General features: G+C 43.6%; 1 protein-coding gene and 1 non-coding gene across 2 annotated transcripts in view; one reads left to right on the forward strand and one right to left on the reverse strand.

The window, feature by feature from the left end:
* Positions 1-1,097: 1,097 nt before the first annotated feature.
* On the reverse strand, positions 1,098-1,256 carry LOC120921443. Its single transcript, XR_005744877.1, has one exon. It is a non-coding gene; the product is annotated as a U1 spliceosomal RNA (small nuclear RNA).
* A 1,170-nt stretch (positions 1,257-2,426) lies between these two features.
* The window catches only part of LOC120920324 (NACHT, LRR and PYD domains-containing protein 12-like), a 45,608-nt gene continuing 25,542 nt past the window's right edge, over positions 2,427-22,492 (forward strand). Inside the window, exons 1-4 of the mRNA XM_040332342.1 lie at positions 2,427-2,951; positions 6,199-6,359; positions 13,893-14,070; positions 18,458-18,523. Of these exons, the coding sequence (XP_040188276.1) occupies positions 2,936-2,951; positions 6,199-6,359; positions 13,893-14,070; positions 18,458-18,523 (421 nt within the window). The 5' untranslated portion in view covers positions 2,427-2,935. The remainder of the gene's footprint in view (positions 2,952-6,198; positions 6,360-13,892; positions 14,071-18,457; positions 18,524-22,492) is intronic.

Raw genomic sequence — 22,492 nt, forward strand, 5'->3', positions numbered from 1 at the left:
ACACATAAAGAGTGTTCACAAAAACGTGCAGACGGGTGCAACGTCAAGTGGTCCTCCTGTGAAGAGGGACCCATAACCCTGATCCCCCGGGGCGTTAGGCTCCAGACGGGGACTGAGGTACTGTGGTCCGAGCAACCGAAGCCGACACGGACCCAACTTCCTCGGAGGGACTGCCGAAACAGAACCCTCCCAGTACTAGGTGGGGCTCCCCCGAAGGGAGACCCCATGAGAGCAGGCGAACTAAGCCAGAAGGCCATGTCCACCCACTCCCAAGACGTTCAGGGCTGGCCCGAGGACCCGCACCCTACTAATCACACAGTGACAAAACGTGCACAACAAAAAAAGACAAAAAAGTGACAAACACAGGCTTAAATAAAATAAAGTGGGGGAAGGGATAGTGGAGAGGAGAGTGAAAGAAGTGGCCATTGTGGTGAAACAATGACCAGGCCCTCCGGCCAGGAATAAAAAATTCCTCCGGTCCTAGCCAAAAGGCCCGGCCCAGGAGGCAGGTGCTAAAAAAAGCGTGTATCTGGTGCAGTGACCGTGGTATCCTTCGATCAATGTGTCCCTCACACACAGTGATCTTCAGATACCCCTGGACTGCCACTCCAGGGACACATGCACCATAGGCTTTTCGTTCCATATCCGACCCCCCGACCGGCCAGTGCAGCCCTCCACCCCTGCCAGCTAGAGAGCCCTTCAAGGTTTTCTTGGGGAGAACTGCCGCTCAGGTAACAGCCTCCACCAATACTAGCCCCTCCAGACCCTCCGTCAACCCAGCGAATTTGCATGGCTCTGCCCCGTCCTACCACAGGGCATTACCAGCTCCTCCAACCGGATCGCTGACAGAGATGGCACTTACACCAGCCAGCCAGAAGGCCAGACTAGAACTCGGCAAAAAGACCAAGACCAAGCACAGCACCCATCCTCACCAGGAGCACCCTTCCAGATGGCTCAGACTCAACCATGGGCCGGCCCCCAGTATTCTGTCGGGCAGCACGGCGTAGTCCCTGCTGAAACCATCCTTCCAGGTGCAATGACGTCATTGGATTGCATCCACCCTCCCCATGTAGGAGGTGCTTCAGCGCTCCGCTGACAACTGATGAGGACAGATACCACACCCAGTCCCAGCCAAAAGGCCGAGAAGCGGCAGGGAAGACAACCACGATCAGCACGGCCTAGAGTGTGCAATAGCCGTGCCTCGCCCTGGGAGAACCACCTTCATGATCATGGTGTCTCCCCTGCCAGGTAAGTAGATTCTGCACTCCTTCAGGATTACTGGAATACATTTTGGATATGAAAGTTTTACAAGATTTATTGTATCCTTTCAGCACTTGAGCCATGGAAGTTTGTAAATTTTAATACATTAATTTAGCTTTACCCCCTAGAGGGCCGCTGGATACATTTCCGGGTCATGCCGTTACCCCACCTTTCACTGTCCCAGAACTTAGAGTCTATGTTAGGAAATGTCAGACAGGTGTGAGCGCCAATCACTTATAGGTAGATTCAGTAAGAGTTAGGCCGACTTATCAGTAGATAAGTCGACCTAACTCAGAATCTACGCAGGCAAGACAGCACAGGACCACCTTCAGTTAAGTAGACCCCAGACAAACTTCTGGGCCTACTCGCAGCAACACAGCCTCGGGCCAGCAGGCCCTGAGGTAAAGAGAGAATTAGCACATCCCCAGGCCCGCAGGGCCATGAGGTAAGAGAGCCAAGCTAGCACAGCCTCTGGCCAGAAGGGCCACGAGGGAAGAGAGAGATCACAAGGCTTCTGCCCCTTAAATATCCCTTCCCAGCATGCCCAGCTACAAAGAAACTCCTGATTGGGCTGTTTCTGGATAAGATTATCCAATACACTTTAGCTTGCTGTATTTCTCACACTGGCCGGTGGTAACAGTGAGGCCCCGTACACACGTCCGAGGAACTCGACGTGCCAAACACATCGATTTCCTCGTCGAGTTCAGTGTTGAAGCTGCCGAGGATCTCAGCGGGCCAACTTTCCTCATTGAACAACGAGGAAATAGAGAGCATGTTCTCTATTTGGCCCGACGAGTTCCTCGTCGGCTTCCTTGCTGAAAAGTGTACACACGACCGAGTTTCTCGGCAGAATCCAGCTCCGATCGAGTTTCTGCCTGAATTCTGCCGAGAAACTCGGTCGTGTGTACGGGGCCTCACACCTACTGGCAACATAGGGAAATGCGCACAACACAACCAAGTTGGAACAGAAGCTAATTGAACTTAAATTTACACAATTTATCTGAACTTTTTATAATTCAGATAACCAACTAAATTTACATTATAGCGCCTATTCTTTAGAAACCTGGCACTACATTAATAATTGTACTTTGAAGTCCATAGAACAATTCAGTTATGTTTTATTTCTACCTGGGTCTTTCACACTAATTATTAGTGGTGTTCACAAGTGCAGGAATTCCTTTGTCTGCAGGCATGGCACAAAGGTTGTTATATTTCACACTGACGTAAAGATGAATTACTGTCATTAATCAGGCGAAGGTCAAAGAGTGATCTTAAAGACTGTAGTAGCAGAAAACACCAACAGGAATCGACGTAAGATTACATAGAAGATCAACTGATATACGCCTATTACTTAGTGGAAATGGACTTCTGGAACTAGAATGTGTCGCGGTAGTGAGACCACAGAAGGTGTAGAGGAGACTGAAAATAAGTTGAAGAATCCAAATTAGATCTTATCACCGCAGTTTGTGACCTTTGTTTTTTGTAACTGTATTCAGCAGGTGAAACAAGCTTTTATTTTGAAAAAAATAAAACAATTACACTGCTAAAAAATTGCCTTAAAACTATCGGTTGAGAAGTGTTGGATCATACTCAATGATTCTAAGGAGGCAGTTCCGAGTGGCTGCCAGGATATGAGGCAGATAAGGCCAGTTGTATCCTCTGTACAACCTAAGTCATGGACACCTTAGCAGGTAAGTCATGAACTGAATGCAGTGGTATATGTTCTTCATTCTAGAAAGTGTGTCTCTTTCCTCTATCATTGTTCAAATGGAATAATCATAGGGTCATTGGTAGCTAGAAGATACTTGTTCCCAAATTCTGTGAAAGATTTTGTTTATGTCATTAGCACTTCTTTGAATGGAAAAAAACAGCATTCTTTTCATGTCTCCAGTTTAGATTTTTTATAGTTTGCTTGGCATCTTAGGTCTTTGTTGCCCCGTGTACACATGGCCAAGTGAGTCTTCTTATTAGGGTTCTGAAATGGGTGCCACTGAGCCTCTCCTGCCTCTGGCTCACCTCAGAACATTCCTTCTAACATAAGACATGATAGCCCAGCCCTGCAGAATACACAGAGGGAGCAGAACTCCTAGTATAATCAATTGTACCTCACTGTCCGTGCATTTTGCCCCCCACTCTTTAACAGGAGTGCCAACGGTGGCCTACACAGAGTGCAGGAGGCTGGCTGTCTATGTTGCAGCCTTCATTTTCTCTGTGTTTCTCCCAGGACCTTCTGCTTTTGAGCTCACTCAACATCTTCTTCAGAGCCTCTCCCATCTATTGGAACTCCCTACCCCACTCTGTCCGGCTATCTCCTACTTTGTCTGCCTTTAGGCCATGCCTGAAAACTCATCCCTTCGGGCAAGCCTAGCCAAACCTCATTCTTCATCAACTCATCCCTCATAGTTATTACCGTTGTTAAAACTTGCCCCTCCCTTTAGATTGCAAGCTCTCATGAGCCCTCCAAACCCTCATGCATGGAATTGTATTTAACAGTATATATTGTATGTAACTTTACTGTCTCCCTATACATTGTAACAGAAACGTAAAGATATACTAGAGGTTTAGACATTAATGGCTGTATGTTGAGTTATTTTGAGGGAACAGCAAATTTACACTGTTATACAGGCTGTTCACTCACTACTTTACATTGTGGCAAAGTGTCATTTCTTCAGTGTTGTCACATGAAAAGATATAATAAAATATTTACAAAAATGTGAGGGGTGTACTCACTTTTGTAAGATGCTGTATACCGACAGTCAGTAGAGCAGTGGAGGTGTCAGTCAGGTAGAGGTTGGTGTCAGTAGGGCAGTGGACGTGTCAGTCGTTTTTATTTGTATCATTTATTTTTTATTATTTTTTACAATGTTATTTAATTATTTGTTTTACAATTTTTTAGGAGCCCCGTTCGGGGGCTTTGGTGAAATATCAGGGGTTTAAACAGGGGGAATCTGCACCACAAAGGGTGATTAGGGTGTGCTCATGCATGTTCCAGCCTCTTGTACAGATCTTTCATATGCAAGTTAATGTCACCCTTACCCCTAACACAGGTGCTCAGGCACTATACATTAGCTAGCTTCTGTGTTCTTTACCTATAGCAGCCCCTTTCCAATAAGGCAAGTAGGCCTACCGGTACTCAGTTGCTCCCAGGATTTATACACAATGTTATAGTGCTTAGCCACCACGTCGGGGCAGGCACAAACTGAGCAAAGCAAATGTACTTGCGGTTGGCAGATAGGCAGAGTGGTTTAATGACAGTCCAGGTACAAAGAAGCCAAGGTTCAGGATAGTCAAGGTCAAATCCATAGTCAAAAGGCAGGCAAAGTTCAGAGAATAGTCAATCCAATCCGAGGTTGTCAACAAGGGAATCCAAAAAGCAGAGCATGCCAGAAAAACAGAGAGCTTGGAGCATGTGTTACAAACGCAATATCACAAGCATGGGACTGCAGGTTTGGCTGGCTTAAATCAGGTTTGGTTTCCAATCAGAGATTGGCTATGTTAATCACCTTGCAGATGGACAGGCAGACATGGAAAATGCATCATGGCCATAACCATGATACTGGACCAGCAGCTATTTTGGAGCAGGATCACACATGCTCCTGACAGTAAGCATAAGTGTTGGGGAGGAAGGCAGCTTTAAGAGTAGTTAGGGTTAAACTGGAAATCCACTTTTGCAACCAGAGGCACTTACAGTATAAATAAAATATGCAAGCTCCTGGCACTGTAAGTACATCACGAGAGCCTTTCACACTTCTAGTGGACTGGTTATTTCTCCTATGGTAAAAATATATATTTTTTCTTACAAAGAGTTTTTTGAAGGAAGAGCAATTTGGCAAATAAGTGGCAGTATACTACATCATATTGTCCATGGCTCAAATGTAACTTATCACAGTAGACCACAGAAGAAAATATGCAACCTTTCTGTTCAGTTCATATTTTCTTTCCTGCCTTGTGGCCCTTCCAGTCCAGAAGAGCCATCAAATGTTCTGTATATTCATGACTTGGTGGGGAGACAACATACATGGTTGGTTTCCTGCAGTCTTAAAGTGGATGTAAACCTGAAATTTTTATTTTTATTTTTTTGATGTCACAATGTAGAGTATGAGATGTCCTATCATCTGTGCCCAGTCTTGCCACACAGAGTTAATCCAGCTCTGAGCAATCCTATTTTATTGTTCAGTGAAATAAAACGGACTTACAGAGAAAAACCTTAGTCCGTTCCGCCCAATTGCTGTGAGGCCCCGTACACACGACCGAGTTTCTCGGCAGAATTTAGCCAGAAACTCGATCGGAGCTGGATTCTGCCGAGAAACTCGGTCGTGTGTACACTTTTCAGCGAGGAAGCCGACGAGGAACTCGTCGGGCCAAATAGAGAACATGTTCTCTATTTCCTCGTTGTTCAATGAGGAAAGTCGGCCCGCCGAGATCCTCGGCGGCTTCAACACTGAACTTGACGAGGAACTCGATGTGTTTGGCACGTCGAGTTCCTCGGACGTGTGTACGGGGCCTGAGTGACAGTTTATTTACATATCTCATGCACTAGCCTGGAGACAGGCATTATTTTTTAATTCCCACCCCCATTCCTTTTCTGTAGTCATGTGGTTAATTTTCTGGATTTTGACTGGATGTTAGTGATCATAGCAGAATTTAGTGTAAGGAATACACAGGAAAAAATGTATGTTGACAAGGGGAGTGTAGAGGAGGGTGGGGAGTCTACTGACATCATGACTCCACCCACAGAGCTCCAGTCAACAGATCCACCCACATAATCTGCATTTTTTTTCAGTTCTTATAACAGACAGAGGGGAAACATTTGACAGGTAAGGATACATGCAGGAGGAATGTATATCCTTTTAGATCAGCACTATGGCAGTAGTTTAGAAAGGATGAGAGTGGGTTTACATCCACTTTAACATTTCTCTGGTTGCGTCTATTATTCAGGTGACAAGTGGGAGTTCCGTCAGCAGTTATCTGCATATGAGGATTGGGAGCTTGGTAAGATATATGAGTACTTCAGAGAAGATCTTAATTTCATTGTGGAATCGTTGAACATTACCCAACTCGTTGCTGAACTGCAGTCTCGGACACCCCAAAATTGGGAGGTAGGTGGACACAACAGTTACAGCTGAACTGCAGGCAGGTATAAAAGGCACAAAGTAATGTAGTCATGTATGCAATAATACATTGTTAAATGTATTTTGTTAAATGCATGCAGTGGAAGGCCCTGAATTGTACCTGGAATCAGCCTCTTGCAGTCCCTGTACAACAGAGTTCAGACTGGGGAAGAAAGAAGCAGAAGTGCCCAATTAGTTCTTCTACACTGCTGATAACAAGGAACTTGCTGATTAGAGGAGATAACATAAGGGCAGAGAGATGAGCTTATCAGTCTCCTACTTCTCCTTTCACTATCCAGTGTGGGTGGGGGAGGTGAATGAGCTGTAAGTGTTAAAGGGGTTGTAAACCTTTGTGTTTTTTTTTCACCTTAATGCATCCTATGCATTAAGATGAAAAAACACCTTGCAGTGTCCAACCCCCCCCCCCCCCCATTTTACTTACCTGAGCCCCGAATTTCCGTGGGAGCGATCCCGCCGTCGCTCTCTCCACGACTTCTTGGCTCTTCATTCGTTAGATTGATAGAAGCGCAGCCATTGGCTCCCGCTGCTGTCAATCAAATCCAATGACGCGGGTGCGTGGGCAGCTATGAACGCTGAATGCTGGGAGCGCGTTTCTGAGAGAGGGGGTTATCTGATGAGGGGAGGAGCCAATACAACCACCATGAGACCCCAGAAGAGGATGTTCGGGGCAAAACGAACTGCACAGTGGAGGTAAGTATGATATGTTTTTTGTTTTTTGTTTTTTAACCACTTCAGCTCTAGAAGAATTGGCTGCCCAATGACTGGGCCATTTTTTGCGATTCGTCGCTGTGTCGATTTAACTGACAATTGAGCGGTCGTGCGACGTTGCACCCAAACAAAATTGATGTCCTTTTTTCCCCACAAATAGAGCTTTCTTTTGGTGGTATTTGATCACCTCTGCGGTTTTTATTTTTTGTACTATAAATAAAAAAAGAGCAACAATTTTGAAAAAAGCAATTTTTTACTATAATAAATATCCCCAAAAAACATATTAAAAAAATTCTGACTTTAGGCTGATATGTATTCTTCGACATATTTTTGGTAAAAAAAAAAAATCGCAATAAGTGTATATTGATTGGATTGCGCAAAAATTATAGCACCTACAAAATAGGGGATAGTTTTATGGCACTTTTATTATTATTATTTTTTTTTTTTACTAGTAATGGCGGTGATCTGCGATTTTTATCGTGACTGCGATATTGCGTTGGACACATTGGACACTTTTGACACTATTTTGGGACCATTGTTATTTATACAGCGATCAGTGCTATAAAAATGCACTGATTACTGTGTAAATGACACGGTCAGGGAAGGGGTTAACCACTAGGGGGCAAGGAAGGGGTTAAGTGTGTCCTAGGGAGTGATTCTAATTGTGTGGGGGCTGGCCTGCAAGTGACACAACAGTGATCACTGCTCCCGATCACAGGGAGCAATAGATCACTGTCCTGTTGCTAGGCAAAACAGGGAAATGCCTTGTTTACATAGGCATCTTCCCATCCTGCCTCTCCGTGACACGACACCAACGGATGTCAAGTCCACGGGTCCCTTGGGCACGGTCACAGAGTTTGCGGTGAGCGCATGAGCGTGCCGCTTGTGCCACACGTGCCCGCTAGGCGGCAGATTCAAAGCAACGTACAGGTACGTTGCTTTGCCTGCCCGTGCCATTCTGCTGACGTATATCTACGCGAGGCAGTCGGCAAGTGGTTAAATCGAACCTATAGCATCACTTTAACTGCAGCAGCAAAACATAAATAAAAAATCAGGTCTCCTGCTCTGCCAGACAATGCTATGCAATTGCAGCAAGATCACTTGGGAAGAGGAGACTAAGGAACTGCTTTTTTCTGCCTGCAGCAGACTAATGGCATCATCTCAGTCTATGGCTATGCAAAGTAACTTGACTGGAGCTAAAGAACAATTGTTTAAAGTAGAAAGAAATGTTACACCATTACCCACTCCTAATGTTGCTTTTGCTGCTATCTAAATACCTTTTTTTAAGTGTTGCTATGTGGTCATGTGGTCATGTGACCATCCCGTCAGTGTCCAAAACTTCAAGGTGTTGTTAGCTGGATAGGAAGAACACTGCAGAGAAAATAAAATAAGCTGTAGCTTTGCGTCACGTGACCACAGAAAAAAGGTATTACGATAGTGAATTATAAGAAAATGTATCAGAGCAATGGGGTAGCAACATTTAACAGGTAGGTCTTTGTGTAGACGTTCCTTCTACTTTAGCAAATATAGGGGCAGATCCACAGAGATCTGCACCCGCGCAGCGTATCAGAGATACGCTATGCCGCCGTAACTTACCCGGCTTTAGTTCAAATTTTTTAAGATTTTGCGCCGTAAGTTACGGCGGCGTAGTCTATCTCTGGCGGCGTAAGGGTGCGGAATTCAAATCGGCGATTAGGGGGCGTGTTTCATTTAAATGAAGCGCGTCCCCGCGCCGAAAGAACTGCGCTTGCGCCGTCCCTAAATTTCCCGCAGTGCATTGCGTTAAATGACGTCGCAAGGACGTAATTTTTTTTAACATAGATGAGCTTTACGTCCATCCCGTTTCACGGACGACTTACGCAAACAAAAAAAAAATTCAAATTAAACGCGGGAACGACGGCTCGTACGTTCGTGGATCGTTGGAAATAGCTAATTTGCATACCCGACGTGGAAAACGACGTGAACGCCACCCAGCGGACGCCGAAGAATTGCATCTTAGATCCGAAGGCTTATGAAGACGTACACCTGTCGGATCTAACCCAGATGCCGTCGTATCTTGCTTTGAGGATTCAAAACAACGATACGACGCGGGTAATTTGAAAGTACGCCGGCGTATCAGTAGATACGCCGGCATACTCGCTCTGTGGATCTTTCCCCAATAGACTTTATTATTGCCTTATGCAATAAAGAAAGATAGTAGACAGGATTCTGGTTGGGGTGTCAATTTACAGTGTAGTGCAGCTTGGGATAGACTTTGTTTGACGGAGTCCAGTTTGGTTACCTGATGGATCCAGCACGCCTCCTGGGCAGAGTTGTAGATGTGTTCGACAGACTGGTCCACTGCTGGTCTGTGTTCTCAGGATCTGAAGTCCAGGTCGAAGCATTATTAGAACAACCTTTCTCGACCTTATTAACACAGAGAAACCCTTGAAATTATTTTCATATCTCATGCTTCATGGTCCAATGTGATTCATTAAGTCCGGGGTCACCGCAGCCTTCTACCAGGAGATTTTGGAGCACTTCATGTTTCCTTCCACAGACGAGGTCTATGGGGATGCTGACTTAATTTTCTAGCAGGATTTGGCACCTGCCCACACTGCCAAAAGCACCAACACCAGGTTCAATGACCGTGGGATTACTGTGCTTGATTCGCCAGCAAACTCGCCTGACCTGAACCCCATAAAGAATCTATGGGGCATTGCCAAGAGAAAGATGAGAGACATGAGACCCAACAATAAACAAATAAAATCAAGCGCTCACCAAAATGAAATGAAAAAGATAAGAATACACGCTAAAGGAAGGGAATGGTGGAAAGGTGAGATTCATGTGATAGCTGAAAATATGAAAAAATGAAAAAGGAGGATATAAGGAGTGGGGCGGTGATCAAATTCAGCTGTCCATGAGAGAGTTGTTAAAAATATAGTCAAAAAATTAAAATTATTTGTGGTAAAAGTTCAGTCCATGGAAAGTTCATGGAGCAGTAACACAAATTATATTAAATATACACTCTTGCTTGGAGGGCTGGCAGCTGTCAAGAAGAAGCAATTCTGAAACAACAACAAGAAAACAAAAAGCGGCGCCCTCTAAGCGTAGTATGGAGTTTAATAAAAAGGACAAACAACAATAATTCTTATGAGAGGTTACTCACAGGAATGCGGGGGGTACAGGTATTGAAATACTGATGTCATCTGTGGCTGGCGTCTGGAGTGCATAGACTCTGCTGGGAAGATCTTCTCACAGGCTTCAGGCAGCGTGATGGTTAATCCACAAGGTAAGGGCCGAGTGCGGTGTCTCTGGAGGTCCCTAGATGGTAACACAGCGCTGGTACGGGGGGAAGCAGGAACGCCACATTCGGCGTGGTGGAATGCAGCCGTGGAGCGCAAGCAGCAGAGCGTCACTTCCGGATTCAGTCTCAGGGCGGTGCACGCGTTCGAGACATGCGTGATTCTTCGTCAGGCTCTATGGGGGCCATCTTGGATGAGGGACAGAAGAACAGCTCAAGCGGAGCTGATTGGTTCATGCTACAAAACCCGGAAATCAACTTAACATAGCGGGGAATCGAAAAGCAATGAGGAGATACATTCTAGCGAATCTCACAAGGGACTAATAAAGAAGGGCATAAAGCTACAAATGTTAATCAATAAAAATTATATGTATTACACGATTATTGCACAACCAATAGAGTGTATATATATGGGATTTATAATGTTAAAACAAACAAAGGGAAAATTTAATATGTGACTAACAGAGTCATTTTTGTTGATGATAAAATCAAGAAGGGATTATAATAAAGTTAAAAGTTTGATTGGACAAAAGTGATGTTCTTAATCGACAATAGTTTCAACACTAGTTTTAGGAGGATAGGTATATGGGGTAGACTACCATTAGGTAGATTAATGCTGAGAACAGAAAAGTCTATTCAGTGGGTACAAAAAATGGAATGGATATGAGATGTGCACGGCTAGCATATGCCTCTACCATATGGTAAGCGCACATGTAAAAGGCACAAGTAGATGCGTACGCATATACAAAACTTGCTGATGGATAAATATCAATATGTATAATACACTGAAAAATGTGAGATGTGCACGGCTCATGAAAAAGATTAAAATGTATATTATATTATATTATTATATTATAATAATATACATTTTAATCTTTTTCATCATTTTAACAATGTAATATAGTACTTTATTCTATTGTAGTATCTCACTGCAATTTGATAATTCACTGTAGTTCCTGACCAATATATGATCTCATTCTGATGTAATAATCCCCTTAAAACCAGGTCTGGATTATAGCAATTCTTTCTTTCTTTCTCTTATTCTAGACTACATATTCCATTAATTTTCACATTTTTCAGTGTATTATACATATTGATATTTATCCATCAGCAAGTTTTGTATATGCGTACGCATCTACTTGTGCCTTTTACATGTGCGCTTACCATATGGTAGAGGCATATGCTAGCCGTGCACATCTCATATCCATTCCATTTTTTGTACCCACTGAATAGACTTTTCTGTTCTCAGCATTAATCTACCTAATGGTAGTCTACCCCATATACCTATCCTCCTAAAACTAGTGTTGAAACTATTGTCGATTAAGAACATCACTTTTGTCCAATCAAACTTTTAACTTTATTATAATCCCTTCTTGATTTTATCATCAACAAAAATGACTCTGTTAGTCACATATTAAATGTTCCCTTTGTTTGTTTTAACATTATAAATCCCATATATATACACTCTATTGGTTGTGCAATAATCGTGTAATACGTATAATTTTTATTGATTAACATTTGTAGCTTTATGCCCTTCTTTATTAGTCCCTTGTGAGATTCGCTAGAATGTATCTCCTCATTGCTTTTCGATTCCCCGCTATGTTAAGTTGATTTCCGGGTTTTGTAGCATGAACCAATCAGCTCCGCTTGAGCTGTTCTTCTGTCCCTCATCCAAGATGGCCCCCATAGAGCCTGACGAAGAGACACGCATGTCTCGAACGCGTGCACCGCCCTGAGACTGAATCCGGAAGTGACGCTCTGCTGCTTGCGCTCCACGGCTGCGTTCCACCACGCCGAATGTGGCGTTCCTGCTTCCCCCCGTACCAGCGCTGTGTTACCATCTAGGGACCTCCAGAGACACCGCACTCGGCCCTTACCTTGTGGATTAACCATCACGCTGCCTGAAGCCTGTGAGAAGATCTTCCCAGCAGAGTCTATGCACTCCAGACGCCAGCCACAGATGACATCAGTATTTCAATACCTGTACCCCCCGCATTCTTGTGAGTAACCTCTCATAAGAATTATTGTTGTTTGTCCTTTTTATTAAACTCCATACTACGCTTAGAGGGCGCCGCTTTTTGTTTTCATGAGACCCAACAATGCAGAAGAGCTGAAGACCGCTATTGAAGCATCCTGGTCTTCCATAACACCTCAGCAGTGCCAAAGGCTGATAGCTTCCATGCCACGCCACATTGAGCCAGTAATTGCTGCAAAAGGGGCCCAAACCAAGTACTGAGTACTTATGCATACTCAGGCCGCGTACACACGATCGGTCAAAACCGATGAAAACGGACTGAAGGACCATTTCATCGGTCCAAACCGATCGTGTGTGGGCCCTATTGGTCAGTTATCCTTCGGTCAAAAAAAAGAGAACTTGCTTTAAAATTTAACCGATGGACGCCTAACCGATAGGTCAAAAACGATCGTTAGTATGCAAAAGCATCGGTCAAAAAGCAGCGCATGCTCAGAATCAAGTCGACGCATGCTTGTTAGCATTGAACTTAGTTTTTTTCAGCACGTTGTGTGTTTTACGTCACCGCATTCTGACACGATCGTTTTTTTAACCGATGGTGTGTAGGCACATCAGACCATCAGTCAGCTTCATCGGTTAACCGATGAAACGGTCCTTCAGTCCGTTTTCATCGGTTTTGACCAATCGTGTGTACGCGGCCTTATACTTTTCAGAGGTTTGATATTGTTCTATGTGCAAACCTTGTTTTATTGATTACATGAAATATTCTAATTTTCTGAGATTGTGGATTTGGGGTTTTCATGCGCTATAAGCCAAAATCATCACAATGTGACAAATCACGGCTTGAACTATCTTGCATGTAATGAGTCTCTCTCATATATAAGTCTCCCCTTTTAAGTTGCATTAGTGTAATAAATGAACTTTCGCACGATATTCTAATTTTTCGAGTATCACCTGTGTGTGTGTGTGTGTATATATATATATATATATATATATATATATATATATATATATATATATATATATATATATATATATATATATATATATATATATATATATATATAGTGCCGATCCTGACCTCCCTGGGGCCCTAAGCAAAATTACATGTCACATTAAAGTTGAGAAGGGGGGGCGCAGCCGACAGTGACATGTCACATTAAAGATTAAAGTTGAGAAGCGGGGGGGAGGGAGTATTCTGCTGTCGGAAATTACATCTTACATTAAAGTGAGAAGTGGGGGGTGCTGACTTATTACTTCTCCTCCCATACAGCCAGCGAGTTGAGAAGTGGGATGAGGGGCCGAGAAAGACTTCTCACCAGGCGGGGTCTCTAGTAATTTGGGGGGCCCTCCGCAGCTTTGCGGGGCCCTAAGCGGCTTGCATAGTGAGCCTATAGGGCGGATCGGCACTATGTATGTATGTGTGTATATATATATATATATATATATATATATATATATATATATATATATATATATATATATATATACAGTATATAATAATTATTTTTAATGGTCTACTATAACTCTTCTTTAGGATTATGTGAAAATGAAAGAAGATATTGGAGCTTCTGAATTCTCGGTGAAGTTAGTTCAGGACATTCTTCATGCAGGAAAAGAGGCTATACTGGGATTCTGGGAAAGTCTCCATGTACTATGCACTGACTCTCCATCCCCTAATTTATCCTCAGTACTGGATGAGATCATTAAGACAGGTAATGTAGAGAGATCTTTGTCTAGCAGCAGCGTACCTGTAAAATTCATGATTTATATAATAGCCTCACTGACTTGACCAACTGCAACATTATTATTATTATTATACAGGATTTATACAGCACCAACAGTTAGCAAAGCACTTTACAACATTGGGGCAGATACTAGAAGTACAATACAATTCAATCAGAGGGCCTTGCCCGTTAGAGCTTACAATCTAAAAGGGAGGGTCAAGTGAAACAAAAGGTAATAACAGGGAGGGGGGGGGGGGGCTGATGGAGATAGTGGAAATACGGGCCCAGATTCAGGTAGAATTTGCCCCTTTTTTACGGAAGCACAGGGCAGCGTTTTTGCCCTGCTCCCCCGCGATTCACGGAGCAGTAGCTCCGTAAATTGCGTGTGCGCTCTTTAAAATTGCCCTGCGTAAGAGCGCCTAATGTAAATGATCCCGTAGGGGGCGGGAATCATTTAAATTAGGCGCGCTCCCGTGCAGAGCGTAGAGCGCATGCTCCGTCGGGAAACTTTCCCGACGTGCATTGCGGCAAATGATGTCGCAAGGACGTTATTTGCTTCCAAGTGAACGTGAATGGTGTCCAGCGCCATTCACAAATCACTTACGCAAATGATGTGAAATTTAAATTTCACGACGCGGGAACGGCGGGTATACTTTAGCATTGGCTGCCCCTACTATTAGAAGGGGCAGCCTTTACGCTAAAGACGCCGTACGGAAACTCCGTAACTTGCGTACGCAGGGCCCGCGCAACATTGTGAATCGGTGTTAGTATGCAATTTGCATACTATACACTGAGCACAATGGGAGCGCCCCCTAGCGGTCATCGCAAGAATGCAGCCTAAAATCTGCGTGGCATAAGAGCCTTATGCCATGCAGATTTTAGGCTGCAGTCGGCGTTACGATGTTCCTGAATCAGGAGCATTCGTAACGCCGGAGCAAGTCAGCAATTGCGCTGCGTAACTATGGTTACGCAGGCGCAATTGCTCTCTGAATCCGGGCCACAGTTTTTAGGTGGAGGCTGGATAGGCTTCTATGAAGAGATGGGTTTTCAGGGATCGTCTAAAAGCAGAGTGTGAGATAGTTGGACAGATTGGGGTAGTGAGTTCCATAGGATGTGAGGGGCTCAGGAAAAGTCCCACAGGTGAGCAAGAGGGGAGGTGAAAGGGGAACTAGAGAGCAGGGGGTCTTGGGAGGAACGAAAAGATCGATTTGGTTGGTATTTTGAGACTAGGTTAGTGATGTAGCTGGGGGCAGATTTGAGGATGGCTTTGTAAGTTATTAGTATTTTGAATTTAATATGTTGGGTGAGTGGAAGCCAGTGGAGGGATTGGCAGAGAGAAGTACTAGACACGGAACGGTTGGTAAGGTGGATGAACCTGGCAGCAGCATTCATAATGGACTGAAGGAGGGATAGCCTATGCAAGGTTAATCCAAAGAGGAGGGAGTTGCAGTAGTCAAGGTAAGTGATGACCAGAGAGTGGATTTATTTGTGGTGTCATTGGTTAGGAAGGGGCGTATTTTAGAGATTTTGCGGAGGTTGAGACAGCAAGCTTTGCACAGTGATTGGATGTGGGGATGAAAGGAGAGTTCAGAATCCGACAATAATTTTTTTTTAAACATCTTTGAGATTTTTATTGCTGGCCCTGGGGAGAGATTTGCTGTAACTTCCTGTCCCAGTCAACAGGGGTCTCAAAAACAGAATGTTGTAGGATATTTCTCTGACACCCAAACACTCTGGGCCAGATTCAGAAAGAGATACGACGGCATATCTCCTGATACGCCTTCGTATCTCTGAGTTCGGCCGGTCGTATCTATGCGCCTGATTCATAGATACGCATAGATATCCCTAAGATCCGACAGGTGTAAGTAACTTACACCGTCGGATCTTAGGCTGCAATTTCAGGCTGGTCGCTAGGTGGCGCTTCCGTATTTTTACGCAAGGAATATGCAAATGAGGATTTACGCGGATTCAGAAACGAACGACCGCCCGACGTTTTTTTTTTTACGTCGTTTGCGTTCGGCTTTTTCCGGCGTATAGTTACCCCTGGGTCTATGAGGCGCAGCCAATGTTAAGTATGGAAGAGAGGGGGGAATGAAAGAATGGACTTTATAGGCACTTATTTATAAAAATACAAAAATTTAATAGTACATAGAAATTAAATACAAATAAAGAAAAAAGATTAGATTAATATTGAACACAGTATAGGGTATTGAAATACAAAAGGAGTGGGCCGTGCTGAGTGATTCTCTTGGTATGAAACTCTGAAGGCCTTCAATTGGCACGTTGGTCCACTCTTTGTTCAATCCTTAAACCGTGTATAATAGTTCCAGATAGTGCTCTACTAGTTTCACGGATAAATTCCGCTTCATCGGGAGCTTGGAACTGCAACATAAGAAATAAATGAATCATAAATTACATCAATTAACATTGTATTAAACCAGAACACTGAGTGTCCAAAAACCAGGATATCTGGACAGGACATAACGTGTTCCACGTAAAATTTACTCACCATATAAAATGGTTGATAGTTCAAATGAGGAGCTTTATGTATAGAGGCACCGCCCTGCGGAGGAATCCACCTCCTGAATGACCCAGCCGGGTCAAAACACGGATAAGGGATCCTATGTGGCAAGCGCCAATGGCACCCTTCGGACCAATCCTGGATTAACCTAGGGGGGACCACTGGTACTGTAGGGAAAGGAAAAAATACCCAAAGTAGTACTCATGATAAAAATATACACACTGGCAAGAAAATCCTGTGCATGGGACTATGCAGAACAAGAAAAAGAAAATCAAAAGATGGCAAAAATAATATAATGGTGGATAATTTGGTTAAGGTGAATAATTAGAATGGAATTCAATTTATATTGGTAGAGTAGCCCGGCTAATATCTTGTGTCAGTACAGCTGGTCCCTTATGGGAAAAGGTCTTAGTGGAGGGGGCAGCAATAAAACCTCCCTGAGCCAAAAGAGCTAGTGATAACAAAATAGAATAAATTAAAATAAAATAAAATAAAAAGCTGCATATTTATAATGTTGTGACATGGTGTGACTTTCAATTTTGACACCAAGCTAGCAGCACCAGCTAAAGCTTAGAGGGCAGAGGGAGAGAAAGACACCCCAACCAAAACAGAGACCAACCCAAATTGAATAAAAAAGGTGAACAAGGATTTACCTGAAAAAGATAAACAACACTATATGCCGCTGGAGTAGAGCAATGTTAAGTATGGTCGTCGTTCCGGCGACAAAATTTGAATTTTTTACGTTGTTTGCGTAAGTCGTTTGCGAATACGGATGGACGTAATTTACGTACACGTCGAAAGCATGACGAATTGCCGACGTCATTTGGAGCATGCGCACTGGGATTCAGTCGCGGCCGGTGCATGCGCAGTTCGTTCGGCGCGGGGACACGCATCATTTAAATGATACACGCCCCCTACCCGCCAAATTTGGATTCCGCCGGGCGATTTACGCTACGCCGCCGCAACTTTACAGGCAAGTGCTTTGTGAATAAAGCACTTGCCTGAAAAACTTGCGGCGGCGTAACGTAAATAAGATATGTTACGCCAGCAGAAAGATCCGCTGATCTTTCTGAATCTGGCCCTTTATATTTTTGTCATGGAGTCATCAGGAAGGTAATGGGAATTTTCCCAAATGAGAGCACAGACAACAAGAATACCCTCACAGACGTTCTGATATTTTTACCCACTCAATTAAAAGTTAGCACATTGCATGGTGGTGCATTATCAAAGTGTAGGAGTGCTGCCCGCCCACTACCTAGATGGGTGGTTGCTTTCTACCCCCCCCCCCCCCCAAAAAAAACACCATCTGCCACTGCACTATACCATGTGAGTAGGCCCTGCTGTGTCACACATTTACTAGAGCCTGCCTACTGAACTACAGAGGTGCTGAGAGGAGGAGTTTCAGGAGGCGGTGTCAGTAAAGAAACCACTGCTTGAAGGCACAAGGTACCATGGGATATATAGTCCTAGAAATTGAAAGTAATAGCAGAGGAGAAGCTCCAAAGCATGCAGAAAATACAAGAAGTTGTGGAAAGAGATGGCCAGCAGACAGGCAGCACTCACAACATGAAATTGTATTTATTATGTAAGCTTATATTGGAGTGTCAAATATACCTGTTGTTTTGTACTGCAATTACAATGCTGATATTATAAAATGAAAATGTACGCTGTGATTATAGATTTCCTTTAATGTTCCAATACGATGTGTAAAAATGCATAGCAATATTTTCCTAACCTTATGTTTCTGAAAAAATATGTGACATACATGTACGGTAATTGCCACATAAATATATTATGAACTTAGCAACCACTAAAGGTTAATGTTTGCATCATAGATTGATATTTTGTGTTTAGGTGAAAATCTGGTACAGCAAATATTATTGGATGAGTGTGGCCACACCTTTATTCCGGAAATTAGAGGTAAATAGTTAACTGAATTTGTACTTAATAGACTGGCTTCTATATTACACCAACTCTCCTAAACTGGCAAGCAAAAACTCTAAAAGACTAAAAACAGGGGTGCGTATACCCACGCACCAATGGCCAATGAGAGAGTAAAAGACTTCAACTTTATTTTTAATTTTTTTTAATAAATGATGGGAAACAAGTGTGTGTATACTTTTAGGATAGGGGACGTGAGGCAATAATTGATGAATAATGTATCTCCACTACTGGGATGGAGATGAAGATCCAATCCGAAAGGTATCTATACAGTATGTTTGTCAAGAGAGTTTCCACTCTACAATGTTACAAACACAGTGGAAGCTACTAGCAACATCCAACCATAAACAATATGACCACCTACTATAAAGTAACAAAAATGGATGGACTGGCCAAGGGCCTGTAATAATGTGCCAGACTTCTAGATCCATTCATTGATCCAAGTCCACAATGTTACTGTAATGCCCGCGGGTTTTTAACGTCGTTTTAGCCCACCCATGATCATTTTTTACAACCCGAAAAACGTTGTTAAAAAATGCAGCATGTTCGGAAAAAAAAATGTTGTCGTTTTTCAGAACCCAAAAAATGATGTGAAGACCACACACTATCATTTTAAATGACATTTTTTTAAAAACTTTTTTTTTTTCATGCCGAAAAATTACCGTGTGTACGCGGCATAACAGTATCAATTTGACTGGCCAATTACTGTGGTATGGTGTGATGCATCCAAGCCACTCGTTGGTCTCAGTCAAAAGTGGATCAGATTAAACTCCAATACATCCATTGTAAAATGTAGACCATGCATTATGTTAGCTAGTTTGACTTGGTGCACAAATTGTTTTTTGTACTCCTGACGAAGCTCAGGTAATGGCTAGACCAGGAATGCCCAACCTTTTGAATAGCAAGGGCCATTTAAGCAACTTGGTAACCAGTCGTGGGCCACAATGAGCGGAGCGGGCGGATGACAGGTCACGGCTGCTCTATGGCCCCTCCGATCTGCCAAGATGGAAGGGGACGAATTCCCATCTTTTTTTGGGATTGGAGGTAGGCGAGTGTAAATGGACATCTGCTGCTCTGTAAAGGTGAAATGAGGTTTCCATTTAGTCGGGCTGATGATGTGAAAAGGGCCTAAGACTGTTTTCAACTGATGGTTTACCCACACCACGGGTGCAGCGTAGTGCACCTGTGTCTATCCTGCGGGTTAGCTGAACATTGCCATTGACTCCTTCTGTGGCAAAGCCGGCGCTGTAGAGGAAACATCAGCTTATGGGGCTCTGGTCCAGACTCGCTTTCTTCCTCTACCACCAGCTTCATTCACAACACTGATGCTGTGGTATGGCAGATCGGCAACCTGCGATTTGGCCTTGCCAACCCGCTATTCCAGAGCAGGAGGTCGGGGGCCACATCAGAGGGCTCCGCGGGCCACATATGGCCCCCGGGCCACTGGTTGGCCACCCCTGGGCTAGACCATTGCTTATTTTATGGCCAGTTTACTGACTGGAATGGTACCAGCTGATTGGAGAAAAGCCAATGTAGTGGCAGAGATATGTCCCTGGAAACTTCAGTCCAGTCAGCCTAACATCAATAGTCTGTAAGCTATTGGAGGAAATGATAAGGGACTATAGTATAGCCAAGATTTTAGTAATGAAAACGGTATCATTAGTAGTAATTAGCAGTGATTCATAAAGGATCGTTCTTTCCAGACCAATCTATTAACCTTCTATGAGGAAGTGAGCTGCCATCTAGATAAAGGAAGGCCTGTGGATGTGGTGTATCTGGATTTTGCAAAGGCATTTGATACAATTCGCGACAAACGTTTACTTTACAAACTGAAGTCTTTTGGCATGGACCACAGGGTAAGTACCTGGGTTTAAAACTGGCTACAGGGGCTGGTCCAAAGGGTGGTGATAAATAGAGAGTACTCGGAATGGTTCAGTGTAGTAAATGGGGGTCCCCCTGTGATATTTCCTGGGACCAATTCTGTTTAATTTATTCATAAATGATATAGAAGTTGGTATAAGTAGCTCAATCTCAGTATTTATCTCAGGATGATACAAAGCTAAGCAGGGCAATAACTTCTGCGCAGGATGTGGTAACCTTACAAGAAGACCTAAATAAAATAATGGGGTGGGCAACTACATGGCAAATGAGGTTTAATGTTTAAAAATGTAAAATAATGCATTTGGGTGCTAAAAATATGAATGCAAGTTATGCCGCGTACACACGATCGGTTAAACCGATGAGAATGGTCTGATGAACCGTTTTCATCGGTCAAAACCGATCGTGTGTGGGCGCCATCGGTTATTTAACCATCGGTTAAAAAAAAGCCAACTTGTTTTAAATTTAACCAATGGATTCCTAACTGATAGAACAAAACCGATCGTTAGTAAGCACAACCATCGGTTAAAAACCCGCGCATGCTCAGAATCAAGTCGACGCATGCTTGGAAGCATTGAACTTCGTTTTTTTCAGCACGTCGTGTGTTTTACGTCACCGCGTTCTGACACAATCTTTTTTTAACCGATGGTGTGTAGGCGCGACGGACCATCAGTCAGATTCATCGGTTAACTGATGAAAACGGTCCATCGGTCCGTTCTCATCGGATGGACTGATCGTGTGTACGAGGCATTACTCACTAAGGGGAGAACATTTGTGAGAATCTAGAATGGAAAAGGACCTGGGGGTCCAAGTAGATGACAGGCTCAACAATGGTATGCAATGCCCAATCTGGTGCTAACAAAGCCAGCAGAATATTGGCATGCATTAAAAAGGGAATTTACTCCCAAGATAAAATGATAGTTATCCCACTCTACAAGGCTCTGGTCTGGCTGCATCTTGAGTACGCTGTCCAGTTTTGGGCACCAGTCCTCAAGAAGGATGTACTAGAACTGGAAAGCGTTCAGAGAAGGACAACAAAGCTAATAAAGGGACTAGAGCACAGGTGTCAAACACAAGGCCCGCGAGCCGAATCCGGCCCTCCAGGCCATTTCATGTGGCCCTCGCACCTCTGCCGCAGCTGCAGGAGAGCTCCAGCCTTCCTCTGGTCCTACTCCAGACCCTTACTTTATGCTTTCAAGCAATGCATCCTTTTTTTTTAGCAGCAGCATAAGGAAAGGGGGGGTACATTGTGATGTAAGGGAGAGTGGGGGACTCAACTTTTGACAGTGGGGTGGCTCTTGAGGGCAATCATAATGGCAATCATAATGCTGATGCGGCCCACAATGAAATTGAGTTTGACACCCCTGGACTAGAGGATCTCTACAAGCATTGAACTTATTCTCTCTGGTGATATGAAGCTTGAGAGTGGACATGATAGTGATATACAAATACCTTACTGGGGATCCTAGCATAGAGAAAAAACTTTTCAGTGAAAGGAAGTTTAAAAAGACAAGCGGGCATTCAGTGAAATTGGAAGAGAAGCGGTTTAACCTTAATCTTCGTAGAGGGTTCTTTACTGTCAGAGCGGTAAGGATGTGGAATTCTCAACCTTAACGACTATGTAACTATGTTTTATCAGCAAAACATGTTGAGTTGAGTTAGTTCACTGCACCTTATTTATTTTATTTTTACTTTAATTTGGGGTAAAGCATGGTTTTACAAGGATGGGGACTGAGTAGCATTTTACAATGACGGTATTGGAGTTTGATTTGATGCATTTTTGACAGAGACCAACTAGTGGCTTAAATGCGTGACATAATTGTAGACATAGACCAAGGAGGCACCTGGTAGACAACTTTACATTATAGGGACTGGTCAGTCAATTGCATAGTTACAAATTGCAGTAGGAAGGTAGATTTAGGATATATTTTGAGTTTACCTTTAATTCCCCCCTTCTCTCTCTTAGGCCGCGTACACACGATCAGTCCATCCGATGAGAAAGGTCCAATGGACCGTTTTCATCGGTTCACAGCTGAAGCAGACTGATAGTCTGATGTGCGTACAAACCAT

This window comes from Rana temporaria, chromosome 13 (assembly GCF_905171775.1).
Source record: "Rana temporaria chromosome 13, aRanTem1.1, whole genome shotgun sequence".
Lineage (NCBI taxonomy): Eukaryota > Metazoa > Chordata > Amphibia > Anura > Ranidae > Rana > Rana temporaria.